Here is a 13,036-nt window from a genome sequence, read left to right as displayed (position 1 = left end):
TATCTTTTCTTAAATGCAAAAATCTAGGACTCTTGGTTCAGAGATGATACTTTTTTATTAGACCAACTTGGAAATTGCAAAACAAAAAAATCTTTTTCTGCAAGCTTTTGGTCTCAAAGGCTTTTGGGCTCAAGCCCGAAAGCTTGCAGAAAAAGATTTTTTTAAATTTTTTTGCGATTTCCTCATTGGTCTAATAAAAGGTATCATCTCTAAACCAAGAGTTCTAGATTTGTGCATTTCTTTTTGTCTCAGACCAACATGGCTCCCAAATACATACCTGTTCTTAGACATTCATTTGGTTTCTCTTGGGGTCATGAGATGGAGTAAAGGTCAAGCTTTCTATTAAAGTCTCCTTCCTAAATAGCTTCTAAAGAGAGAATAGATTATTAATATATGTTTAAATAAATGATTAATCAGTTCTTATAGATTTTTGTTGTTGGGTTCAGCAGGTCGGTTCGTCATGGTTATAAACTGTGGCTAATACCTTCTATTGAAGTTCTTGTAGCCATCTGTATAATACCTTCTACTCCTGTCTGCAACATGCTTCTGTTAAGTGCCCACTTGCCTTTATCAACTAGTTATAAATGGAGCTTTAATATGTAGTTCAACCATATTAAATTAGCTCAAAACTGCCGAGATATCATCCTAGGAGAAGACTGTGGCCATAGGTGCTCACTAGGATGATTGCTTGTGTCCCTGCCTTCTGCATGCCAGCTACTGGCATGGAGGCAGAGCAGTTGCTGCGCTCTACCTTGCAAAATTTATAGTCTGGCAGGGGGGGCACATACCTATGGCTGCCTTCCCCTATGCTGGGACATCCAAGGAAAGAATTGCAACCTGTAGAGTGGCATTCCCTATGCTCTACTTCTTTTAACATGCAGCTGCATACTGCCCCTTGCTGGGAGTTGCTTTTGCTGGGAGCAGACTTGTCGTCAGGCTTTAGCGGCAGTTATAATTTTAGGCTGCTCAGGCAGTGTCCTGTAAACTACTGTTCCTGTCCAGTAACCCCTGTATGGAACCATAAAAATGTAGGACTGAAAGAGACTTCAAGAGATGATCTAGTCCATCTCCCTGCACTGAGGCAGTACCCAAGCTCTCCTAGACTGTTCTTGGTAGATATTTGCTTAACTAGTTGCTGAAAACCTTTAGCAAAGGAGATTTCACAGCCTCCTGTGGCAGTCCCAGAGTTACCACCTTGACAGTTAATGTCTAACTGCTCAAGGAACTGAAATGAAGGTACATTGTCTTGCTCAAAACACTCTTAGTGGGATTTTTAAAAAACAAGATCCAGATCCTGGTAATCCAACTCCTGATAAATAGCAGATTGCTCCAGAAACAACATCACTGGCTTCAGCGCAGCCGTCTGTGGAATAAGCCATTATTCAACGTGTGATTGATTTCCAAGTCCTGGCCCCATCGTCTGTCAGACGGAGGCTTCTTTTGAAAACAGTGGGAGTTCTGTTTAAGGGCAGTAGCATTGGGGAATAGAAGCCAAATTCTTCCCTCAGCTGCAATTGCTCTGAGCCCAGGTCTAAATTTGGCCCTAAGTTATCATTTCTATCTAAACAGTTTATCTGGAATGGAGGGTTGTGTTTAAGTCACTGCTGCTCCGAGGCCCCCAAGGCTTTGCGCATGAATAAGCTGTTTCTAAAGCAGAGTGGTCTGGGAGAGCGTTAACCACTAGCAGCTTTGATTCTGGGGGTGAGGCTGAGAAAAAGGCCACAATCCAGGAGTACTAGACAAATGCAGAGCAAATGGAAGGAGGTGAGGATAGATGTTGGGTGGTTATCTGTGTAAACTAAGCCTCCATAATGCAGTTAATCATCTCATTAAATCTCCACCAGCACCAAATTATGTGAATAACCCTTTGTGACCATGTCGAATAATAATGCAGTCTTTATGTGGCCTCAAAGCACAAATTCTAGCAAGACTTTCCACCCCTCCCACACTCCAGGTTCATATATGTGGCCTGAAGTGTGGCCTTGAGACTGTACAAAGACAGTGTTTTCCTGCTTCATTTATATCATAGACCTTTCTAGGTCCAGTCTAAAGTCCAATGGAAGTCTTTCCTTTGATTCCACTGGGCTTGGGATCAAGCCCTAAAAAAGGAAGATGTTTGGTTGATGTTGACTATAATGGGTGTCCTCTGAATGTAGACATGATGGATGTGTCCACACTGCCTGAGCCTGGCCTGGGGGAGCGCTGCAGTGAGATGTACCATGCTTTCTCCTCATGGATGGCCTCCTGAACCAGAAGTAGTATGCTGATTTAGTGCAGTTCTGGGTATGCACCAGTGGGCACATCCGGATGCGCACCAGTGCAGTTCTGGGTATGCACCAGTGGGCGCATCCACATGCCCACCAGTGCAGTTCTGGGTTTGCACCAGTGTGCGCACCCAGATTTTCCCCAGGGAAAAACAGCAGCAGCACAATATTGTGCACAGTATGTGCACGTGGCAAGTTGCCCCAGGTGGAGTAGGGAAGGCTGAGACCAGCACCTGGGCTGGCCCCAGCAGCCTAACCTGGGGTCCTGGGGCCTCCTAGGGTTGCAGCGGCGGTGATCTGGTGCAGATCCTGGCCAGCAGCCAGAGTGTGTTTTTGGTCAGCAAGGCTCAAGTTGCGGGTGGCACATACTGCCTTTTTCAGGCTGGGTTTTTTGACAGCAGGATCTCCCAGTGTCAACCCGCCTGCCCCCTTGGGCAGCGTGGGGACTGCCTGTATGTGTGACGTGCAGTGTGTGGTGCCACGGATGGGTCTGTGAGGCTTCATACCACAGGTATGCACTCATCTGGACCTGCCCAGTAAGTCCTGCCTCGCAGGAGAGTTTGTCGGCTAGTACGTACTTATGTATTTGTGGATAACCGTTTACATAAGGAGCCCCCAAAATCACCACTTCAGACCCTCACACACAATTACAAGGCACAAGACCAGAAACTCCCTCCAGCCAGCCAGAGGTAGAAACAAGGGAGACAAGGGCACAGCTGAAGTTCAGCTACTCCAGCGATGAGCAGATGGTAGGTTTATAGATGATTAGACGATCCTAGGAAGTGGATCGTGGTTCATGGTACCAAGGAAGGCAAAAACCTGCACAGTCCTTACCAATCTGACGTAAGGGCAAAATGCCTTCCTGAGCCCAAATCTGATGGCGATTATGGCCTTTAGTGAAAGAGTAAGACCCTCCAGCAGGAACCTCTGAATTTCCTAAGCGCTGCATGAAGCTGGGCACGTTACTTCCAGGCAGGGGTTACTGCATGTGAAGCAGACTTGACATGGTACCATGTGTCTCACTTCAGTGCCCAACAGCGCTATACTTGGGCAGTGCTGACGTGCCCTATGGATCTCAGAAGCGAATGTGCACCGACTGCTGAGTGGTGACAGCCGTCACTTCCTGCTGATTTTAATGGGAGTGGAGGATGTTCAGGACTTTATAGGGGCTCTCAGCACCTTATAAGATCTGCTCCCTGCCCTCTGCCATAAGCCTGAATAGTTCTTGATGCTGGAATTTGATGCCTCTGCCCACCAAATCCGATGTAGCATCCCGGTGCACTGAAGGGCTATCATTGCCCACCTTGACACATTTTTCCTTTACAGAATATCACCCAGGGATCTCCCTCAAATGCATGACTTAAGTGTAACTAGCTCATTGAGAGCTTTCATTCATACTCACAAAAGGTCCATTGATAAAAGATAGTTTCACACCTTAAAGGTCCAACAGCCCACATTGGGTGTATGCACCCATATGTACACCACGACCAGATGAGTGTGGGCAAATCAGGGGCTTGAAAGTGTGCAAATGGCAGGTTGGGTACCAGGATCTTCAGAAGTGTTTGCTACTAAAATTGGCCAATGAATATTGCCTAGTTTCTGGGTGTCTTGTGATTTAAGCTATACAGGGAAATGATTGCATCTGATTATTGCATCTTGGGGTTCCAGAGAGGTGGTAACTGTTAGCGGTGGTCACTTGAGAGCTGTAACCAATTCATCCAAACTGCAGGAGCACCCAGTTGTTTGAATGAATAAATGAGCTGAATCCAAATCTGTCTGAGTGCCGGGAAATGCACGTACTTGAAAATCTGCCCATAACACAATCCTGACTTCTCTTTGTCTCTTCAGTATTCTTGGGGTAGAAGTTATTATTGAAAGAAACTGAAAATAGCAATATATATTTTTTAAAGTCCATAGTTTACTCCAAGCATTAGTCATGTTAGTGAGTTTTCACAAAGATTTTCTACCATCTGTTTTTTTTTTTTTTCCTTTTCTGGATTTGTTTTTTGCAACCTAAGTTGTTTGTCTCAATAAATTTGGCCCATAGGGATTCCCTAGGGAAGTTGTGTGTTTAGCAGGGGGGTTGTGTTTCTGGAATAGGGAGTGATCCACTGGTGGAGTAGAGGAGCCTTGTTTTGTCTAATGGGAACCTCCCACAGAACATGAAACATGAGGGTCTAAAGTATCTTCCAAAAACAATGACAGTGTCATCTCCTTTCCCTATAGCACCCCGACTGCTCAAAGCCAATCAGCCTGTGTTGCTGCTTCTTCAGAAGTCGTCTTTCCTAGGATAAAAGCTTTGGGACCAATTGACTGCATGAATTAGTCATTAAAACTGCTTTGAAATGCCAACTTTTCATGTTTCTCACCTTCCTGATTCATAGATTCATAGAAGTAGGGTGGGAAGGGACCTTGTAGATCTTCAAGTCCGACCCCCTGCCTGGGCAGGAGAGAAAACCGGGCTCAAATGACCCCAGCCAGGTAGGCATCAAGCCTCCTCTTAAAGGCCCCCAGGGTAGGAGCCAGTACCACTTCCCTTGGAAGTTGGTTCCAGATCCTAGCCGCCCTGACTGTGAAGTAGCTCCTCCTGATGTCTAGCCTGGATCTACTCTCTAACAACTTGTGGCCGTTATTTCTTGTTATCCTGGGGGGTCCTAGGGGGAACAGGGTCTCTGCCAAACCCTGCTGGTCCCCCCGGTGAGTTTATAGACGGCCACCAGGTCCCCCCTCAGCCTTCTCTTGTGAAGGCTGAACAGGTTCAGGTCCCGTAGCCTCTCCTCGTAGGGCCTGCCCTGCTGTCCCCGGATCATGCGGGTGGCCCTCCTCTGGACCCTCTCCATGTTGTCCACATCCCTCCTGAAGTGCGGCGCCCAGAACTGGATGCAGTACTCCAGCTGCGGCCTGACCAGTGTCTCGTAGAGGGGGAGGATCACCTCCTTGGACCTGCTTGAGATGCACCTGTGGATGCACGACAAGGTACGGTTAGCCCTGCTGACCGTGACCTCGCATTGTCGGCCAATGTTCATCTTGGAGTCAATGATGACTCCAAGATCCCTTTCTGCCTCCGTGCTCTCAAGAAGGGAGTTTCCCATCTTATAAGTGTGCTGCTGGTTCCCGCTGCCCAAGTGCAGCACCCTGCACTTGTCAGTATTGAAACCCATCCTGTTTTCGTTAGCCCACCCCTGTAACTTGTCCAGGTTATGCTACAATCTGTCCTTCCCTACTAGCATGCCCACCTCACCCCAAATCTTGGTATCATCAGCAAATTTGAACAGGTTGCTTTTCACCCCATCATCCAAATCGCTGATAAAGAAATTGAACAGCACAGGCCCAAGGACCGAGCCCTGGGGGACTCGGCTGCCCGCTTCCCCCCAGGTCGAATATGACCCGTCCACCACCCCCCTCTGAGTATGACCCTTCAGCCAATTTGCAATCCATCTGACTGTGTAGGCATCAATGCCACAGTCACCTAGTTTTTTTGATGAGAATGGGGTGGGAGACAGTGTCAAAGGCCTTACTGAAGTCCAGAAAGACTATGTCCACTGAGTTTACTACTGAGAGTAAAAATTTTTGGGGGGGAGGGGGTCTTGGAAGTGACTTGCCGGCATCACCTGTCTTTTGACTCAATTCCCAATTTTTGCTTTATCGAGGCAGACAACGTTAACAAAAATCTCAATACATTCCTGCGATTTGTAGATGAAAAGTTGTCACCGGCGACAGAACTCAAAGTGCACATGAAGGACTGAGGCAAAACTCCTAACAATTGAATAACAAGCTCTGCTAATGCTTGGAAAGCTTGTTATTAGAAAACCCACCCTTGCCAATAGTCCGCACGCAGCGATAGTTGCAGCTGGTCTCTAGGCTGGGAATATGAAATAGCTGCACGGCACTTGGATACCTCTAAGTAGTTCTTAAGCCCTGGCTCCCTATTGGCAAAGACTGCAGACTTTGAGCGCTTTCCCTCAGGCACTTAATGCGGGATATTTATTGTGCCGAGGAGGGAAGAGAAAGGCAGCAGGTTCGGAGTAGCCTTGGGGTCTGGAGTAGAGACGCTGATGGCTGCAGGCACCAGTGAGAGATGAATTTGTTGGGAAGTCTTGAATTTCTAGTGACAAGGACAGTGGAAGGTAATGAGCTGTGGGCAACAGTCCAAGCAGAAGCGGCGCTCCAAAGAAATGAGTTTGTCACGCTCACTGTCTTGTGCCCTTTGCTTCTGCACACTCCTCTGCCGGCTCTCGCTGTAGCAGCTCAACCTTGACTTGCCAGGGCTCTTTGGGTGCTGCACAGGCCCACAGAAATCCTGATTTCTGAAAGTTGCCTGGACTCTCATCCTGGTGCAGCCCCCAGATTGTCAGGGCCAGGTCCGAGAGAAGGCAGGAGCAAGACAGTTAAGAGATGCAGAGATTCAGTGCCCTTCTTGGGCAGCTTCTGCTGAAGGGATGCTTGTGGATCTGCCTTCTTGAAGTCACAGCCCTGGAGCGCTTCTGGCCTGAGGGCTAGGCACACGATTACCTTCACCCTCTACACCAAGTCTTGGATAAACGCATGCAGGTTGTGGCCTTCTCAGGGCTCACAGTCAAAACCAAGTCAGGCTGAGTCAGTACTTCCGTGGAAGAACTGAGGGCTCTTGCCATCAGTAAGGCTAGGAACAGATGTTGCATTCATCCCTGGATATAAATGATGCCTATGTTTGTCCCAGAACAAAAGGATCCCTAGGGTTAGTGTATGCACACGTTGCCCTTCTCATCAGGGTTGAGTGAGTGGCTGACTGCAGTGCCTATCGTCTGCCTTTGATTCAATCCCAGGATAAAAATGCAGATTAATTTTTTCAGTATCCTGGGATAAACTGTTACTACCTCTTATCTAGGAACTTTTTAATGATTTATCCTGGGACAATGGATATGGACCTCTGTATGATCACGCTTTGCTCTGGAATAAAATGGTTTATCCTGGGATAAATGTGATCTTTCTGCATCCTAAGCACCTCTGTGCCTTCTGGGTCCGTGTCCCAGAGTAGTGTTGGAGGCATTGTGCCCACGAGACCCAGAAGAAGGGGGGTGATAATTTTTGGCCATTGAAGATCCATGAAATTTCCTGAAAGAGCAACAAAATTGCAGGCTTATGCAAATCCTAACCTGGGTGCTTTAGATACAGTCTCCCTGCCTGCACTTCCCCTAATTGGATTTGTTGTTCACATCAGTTATATACAGTACTGCCGAGTGCAATTTAAAAGCAGCTGCTGCTGCGTTACACTCCAGAGGTTGCTGTGTGTCAGTAGCATGTGAACCGGTTCCTCTGCAGGGATGAGCACATAGTGGATCATGTGCAATGCATAATATTTTGCAATGCATAATATTTAGGAGGCTCCAAGGGCACGGACTAAATGATCGCCTGAGGTGCCAGAACTCCTGAGAATGTGGCACGCTGCCGAAGGCCGAGGGCTACATGCACAACAGAAGTTGCTATTTTTACCAGAGGGCAGGCTTTAAATAGACCGTGCCTGCCTTTGGAGATGATCTGTGTCACAATTTTGCTGCCAGCTAGGTCCTGACACCCCCGTGGCTTCGTGCAGGGCACCACGCTCAGTTTCCGCACCCCAGCCATCACCCTAATTATATGGTGACCCCTGTGATGCACTCGGATTACCTTTGCAAGTCTGCCTTGTCTCTGCTGTTTCGGGGACTGTGACCAGCCAGTGGTCAAAAAGCACAGTGCTACTTATCTTAGCATAGACGTGCCTCCGAGAAGACATCACAAAGCAATGCTTATTATCTACACACTTGCTAACTGGGCATTACCCGTCAGCCACACGGGATCCTGGAAAGCACAGACAAGTCCATCAGTTCTTTGCTCCTCTCTGATGCCCTGTCCCAGGCTCCCATCCATTTTTGGCTGGCCATTTTATACCTTCTTTTGCCCTTGGCTTGGTTGCCTTCCTCCGCTAGGTCTAACCGACATGTGCAGTTGTCCCCAGGTGGCGGGGAAGTGGGGCTTCTCTAGACTTGTCTACTTGCCCAAGAATTTGGATAAATCAACCCCCCCCGCGCAGCATTTCCAGGGACTTAAAGGTGGAGAACACCGACAGCATTGAGCATCCCAGGCATTTGTGGAGTCTGAAACATCTCCTTTAATAGTCCCCAAAGTCCCATGCGTCCAGCAACCTACATCTGCTTTACTGGACTTTTGGAGTCCATCCCTCAGATACTCTCCAGCTTACCTCTTAGTCTTCCTGCCTGGGGAAGTCGCAGGGGCCTTTGAGAAAGGGTACCCTCCGGTCCCTTCTCACCTTTCCCAGCACCTTCTTTTCAGGGCTAGCTTCCTTTCAGCGATCCTCTCTTTAGCTGCAGGTTCTGGCTTCCTCTGCTGGTATCCAGTGCCCCAGTGATGAAGGATGGCCAGAACTGACACATTGCACGACACATTCGTGAAATAGCTTCTCCTGTAATCTGTCTGGCTCGTAGGGGATATACTGTAATGTGAGGGGGTGGGTGGTTTCATTGGCACCCGCTTTGTACCACCTACCTAACAGGCTGGTGGCACCAGCGCTGGGATAGTGCCATCCCAACTCAGGCTAATCCCACAGGCTACCCTCATATTTAATACGGTACCAAGGGGAGAGTCTCGTTTCAGCCACACAAGGAATGAAGGGATGCTGTTGAGGCATATTGAGTTTGTGGCTGTATTAGAACCGGATCAGAGGCAAATCTCCCTTTGATTTCTGTGCTGCAACATCAGGCCTTCAGTGAAGTTGGAATCAAGGCGTCTAATTGTCTGCCTCCCTGGCATGAGGGATACCACAGAAGTGTAGCTGCTACATCCCTAGTTGGAGCAAAATAATTAAGTGTGTGGTCATCTTTAACAGCAGGCCTGAGCTGATCCCTATTCATTCACTAAAAGCATTTGAGCACATTTAATTCCCATTGAAATCAAAGAGACATAAGCACATGATTAAAATTCAGCATGGGTTTACATGCATCCTCAGAGATCATTTTGTTATGGATACGCGATAGGAGAAATTGTGGGAAACAAAACCGTTTCTTTCCACACAGCAGGCTAGCATTTTACCCGATCTCTGCAAAAGATACTACATTGTAAGAAAAATGATATTCAATAGAACTAAATGAGCTCTTAATGACTTGCAGTAGCCTGGCATTGACTTGTTGAAGCAGGACACTGTTTGGAAAAGCAATTTACTGTTACCAAAACCTGCTGCTTTATGGAACAGCTTGTTTCAGAGGCTGGAAAGGGAGCGATGACTCCATGGTGTGCGGGAGTGAATAGTGGAATTGAAGGTAGGTGCTCCCCTGGGTAAAAATTAGTTTAAGTGACATCATGGCAGGTCTTCCTCTAGGGAGATCAACGTAACAATGACCTGTAAATGGGCAGACTCTAAAAATCGTGATGTCAGTGGATTATTAGCTGCAGCAACAACTGCAGTTAGTAGAAATTGAATTGAAGAAAGCAACAACTTTTGGAGGCAAGATTAGAAAGGCAGTAAGAAGGGCAATAAGGTGGAAGACTGGTGGGACTTCTTTATGATGCAAAATTAAAAAAACCCCACCTCTGTGAGACATTTAGCCCAAGGCAGTAGGAGTTAGAAAAGATGTGAATGAGTTCTTCAAAGCACGACAAGAAATAAGCTTGCCTTTTGTTACTCTTTGCTTCATTTCCAGGGACATCTGTTCAGGGGGTTGGACTAGATGACCCATGAGATCCCTTGCAACCCCTAAATGATCAATGAGGTCCCTTTAAGAGAGGGACCGCTCACATTAATGGCCAGGATATTAAGAACCAATAACAGAAACATATTATTGGATTTGGTGCACTCTGCAGGTAACAGCTGCAGGATAAAAAGAAAGAGATTCAAGTGGCTAAATTAATATGATTAATAATAATCGAAAGAATGTAATAGTGACTAATATCTTGCAGTAATACAAGCGGTGGCCAAGTCAAATGTTTCTAGTTTTGGTTTTTGAAACTGAAATGTTTGACTGAGGACCGAATGGTTTTACTAACAGCGGGTTATAAAAACACAAGAGGAGTCCATTTTAATTTTGCCTGGCAAAAGCAAAAATGTGGAAAAGTCCGAAAATATAATTTAAAAGATTCCCCAAAAATATTTGGAAAGTTGGCTACTTCTAACCATACCAATCATTTTAACCTGATTACAACGCCTTCCCTTGAGTTGCTAATAAAACCTGCATACATCCAGTGTCTATAAAGTCTGCAAAGCATTACCATGATGGGTTTGGAACAATGTGAGTTTAAGGTCTCAAGAAACTAGTCTAAGTCTTTTAATATTACCGTGTACTAACGATGATCCAGTGTCTTGGTAGCTGAGGCCGGGCAAATGGGAATGGAGCTTTATGATTTATTTAATGGTGAGGTAATGCATGCCATGATATAATAGTATGAGAGTGCCTGCTGTGTTCAGACATCAGTACGCTTTTGAAGATGTTAAAGAATCCTATAGACCTAGAATACAGAGAAAGTAAAATTGCTAACGACAGGCTTACCTGGTTTAGGAACGATCATGAAAGTTCAAAGGCAATACAGTCATCTGCCTTTAAGCAAACAGGATATTTAACTACTTAAGCAGTCTTCTGAGCCAATCTAGGAATTCATTTTCAATAATGTCACTTAGGTTGTCTATAAAAGCACTGACATTCCTGCATCACCCAATATGAACCAGCCTCAAGAGCTTCCTTCAAAGCTGAATGAAGCTACAAGTTCCCATGTAGTATTTGCAAAGCCTTGTATTTTGTTTGCAATTTTTATCCGCAAAAAAGTCTCCATTTATCCTAGTGAATGCAGCTTTTCATATAGTGGACCCCCCAAATCAAGCGTGTTCTGTTTTGCAAAACCAGTTCTTTGCTTTTTTTTCCTTTTGGTCAGTTTTACTGATGGCGAGAACGTTTCCATGTACCTACAATGAGCTGTCTGGAAGTATTATGCTCTGTTGTTAACACTTTCAAGATTTCAGAGTACTTGCATTACAGTGAAAAGCAGGGTGTTTCTGAATATTATGCCCCAGTTAATAAAAGAAAGAGACTCACCTTAGAGAAGGAGAAGCAGCGGGAATTTTTCAAGTCACCAAAAGAACTGCAGTGTTACGCTTTGAATATACGGGACTGATGCTTAAAAGCTCTGAGTATTATAGATACCCCTGACTTATGCATGTGACAGTACTTTTCTGATGTATTTATTGTATAGAGAGTAGGTCTAGCAGGTAAGTTGCTTCTGTAATATTTCACTGCTTTCAATAGCCAGGAAAACAGGCTACAGTCTGTATATAACCTGTCAGTGTGCAAACAGTCCTTTCTTGGGGTGTACCGATTATTCAAAAATGTCCATGACTAAACCTGGCACGTGATAAAAGTCTAGAACTTGTTTTCCTTGCTCGAGCCAACTTTACGCAAATACCAGCTGAGTGTAAAACTGTTTTCTTTTCTTAGGGAATGCAGTCGGATTTTTGGTGAAGATGGTCTGACGTTGAAACTCTTTCTTAAAAGGACTGCTCCCTTTTCTATTCTGTGGACTTTGACTAATTACCTGTATTTACTGGCTTTAAAGAAGTTGACAGCCACAGACGTCTCTGCCCTGTTCTGTTGTAACAAAGCATTTGTCTTCTTGCTTTCTTGGATTGTGCTGAAAGACAGGTTCATGGGCGTAAGGGTAATAACATATATCTATATAATTTTCAACCATCTTGATTTTCATAATCAAACTGAAATCCATTATTTAAAGATAGCCATTATGCTGCCAATCATGTATGCATTGTGAATCATTTCTCATTAACTATGTGCTGCAAATCAAAGATTGAAGATCAAGTAGGAATTTCAGGCTCCAGGATAACAGGAGGTGAAAAGTTTAAGACAACTACGATACTCTGATGGTGAATTAGTCAACTGAGCTAAAAAAAAGCTTTCAATGGCTCTGTCACGCTGTTCGGACTTGGGCGTAGAATTCGGAAGTACAGTCAGTGAAGGGAAACGTGCTGTTTTACAGATTTATTTTTACATTTGTGATAATTCCCTAAGTGCTTTTCAAAATGGTTCTGCTTACATTGCTGGGTAGATAATAAATTGACCGCATTTAATATTATTCTTTTCTTTTCCCAATAGACTGTATGTTCTTACTTACAATAAACTGGCATTTCCCAGTAAAAAGAGGCATTAGGTGGGACCTAAATTGGGCACAGGCCTTTTATAATAATTCTCCAGCTCAAATAACTAGGTTGCCATTTATAACTGGGGTGACTGGGGGGTATGAACCTAGAGCGAGACTTGAACTCACACTTCTGGAGTGTCTGACACAAGGGTGGGCAAAATGCGGCCCGCAGGCCAGATGTGGCCCACCCGCCCATTCTATCTGACCCGTGGGGCCCCTGAAAAATTGAGAAAATTAATATTTATCTGCCCCTGGCTGCCTGTCATGCGGCCCTTGATGGCTTGCCAAAACTCAGTATGCGGCCCTCCGCCCAAAATAATTGCCCGCCCCTGGCTAGCAAGATGTCTTCACCCCTGAGCCTGTACCTGTGAGTCATCTGATTAAAGTGAAGGATTCAAATAGTAAGTCTAATCAGGGCCAAAATAAATACAGTTGTTATCAATATTACCTGTGCCACTGAAAAAAATTAAATCAAGAAACATCAGTTGTGCCCAACCTGAGTTGAATGACTCGGCTGATTTCAGGGAAGATGGGAGTGCAGAGAGAGCAGGGTTGTGGCAGTGGGTTTGTGAAAGGGATTGCAGAGGGCAGCATGGAAAAAA

At 45.6% G+C, this 13,036-nt stretch overlaps 1 protein-coding gene across 4 annotated transcripts in view; it reads left to right on the top strand.

Moving 5' to 3' along the window:
• SLC35F4 (solute carrier family 35 member F4) overlaps nucleotides 1-13,036 on the top strand; it is a 230,627-nt gene that overhangs the window by 190,944 nt on the left and 26,647 nt on the right. For 3 of the 4 annotated variants that reach the window (XM_019479913.2, XM_014598766.3, XM_019479912.2), the window contains one exon: nucleotides 11,720-11,939. The exons of the other annotated variant lie outside the window; for it this stretch is intronic. In XM_019479913.2, the coding sequence (XP_019335458.1) occupies nucleotides 11,720-11,939 (220 nt within the window). The remainder of the gene's footprint in view (nucleotides 1-11,719; nucleotides 11,940-13,036) is intronic. 4 annotated transcript variants of the gene reach the window in all.

Source organism: Alligator mississippiensis, chromosome 2 (genome assembly GCF_030867095.1).
Source record: "Alligator mississippiensis isolate rAllMis1 chromosome 2, rAllMis1, whole genome shotgun sequence".
NCBI classification, from domain to species: Eukaryota; Metazoa; Chordata; order Crocodylia; family Alligatoridae; genus Alligator; species Alligator mississippiensis.
Note: the sequence above shows the minus strand (reverse complement) of the source record. Positions and strands in the feature narration are given on the sequence as shown.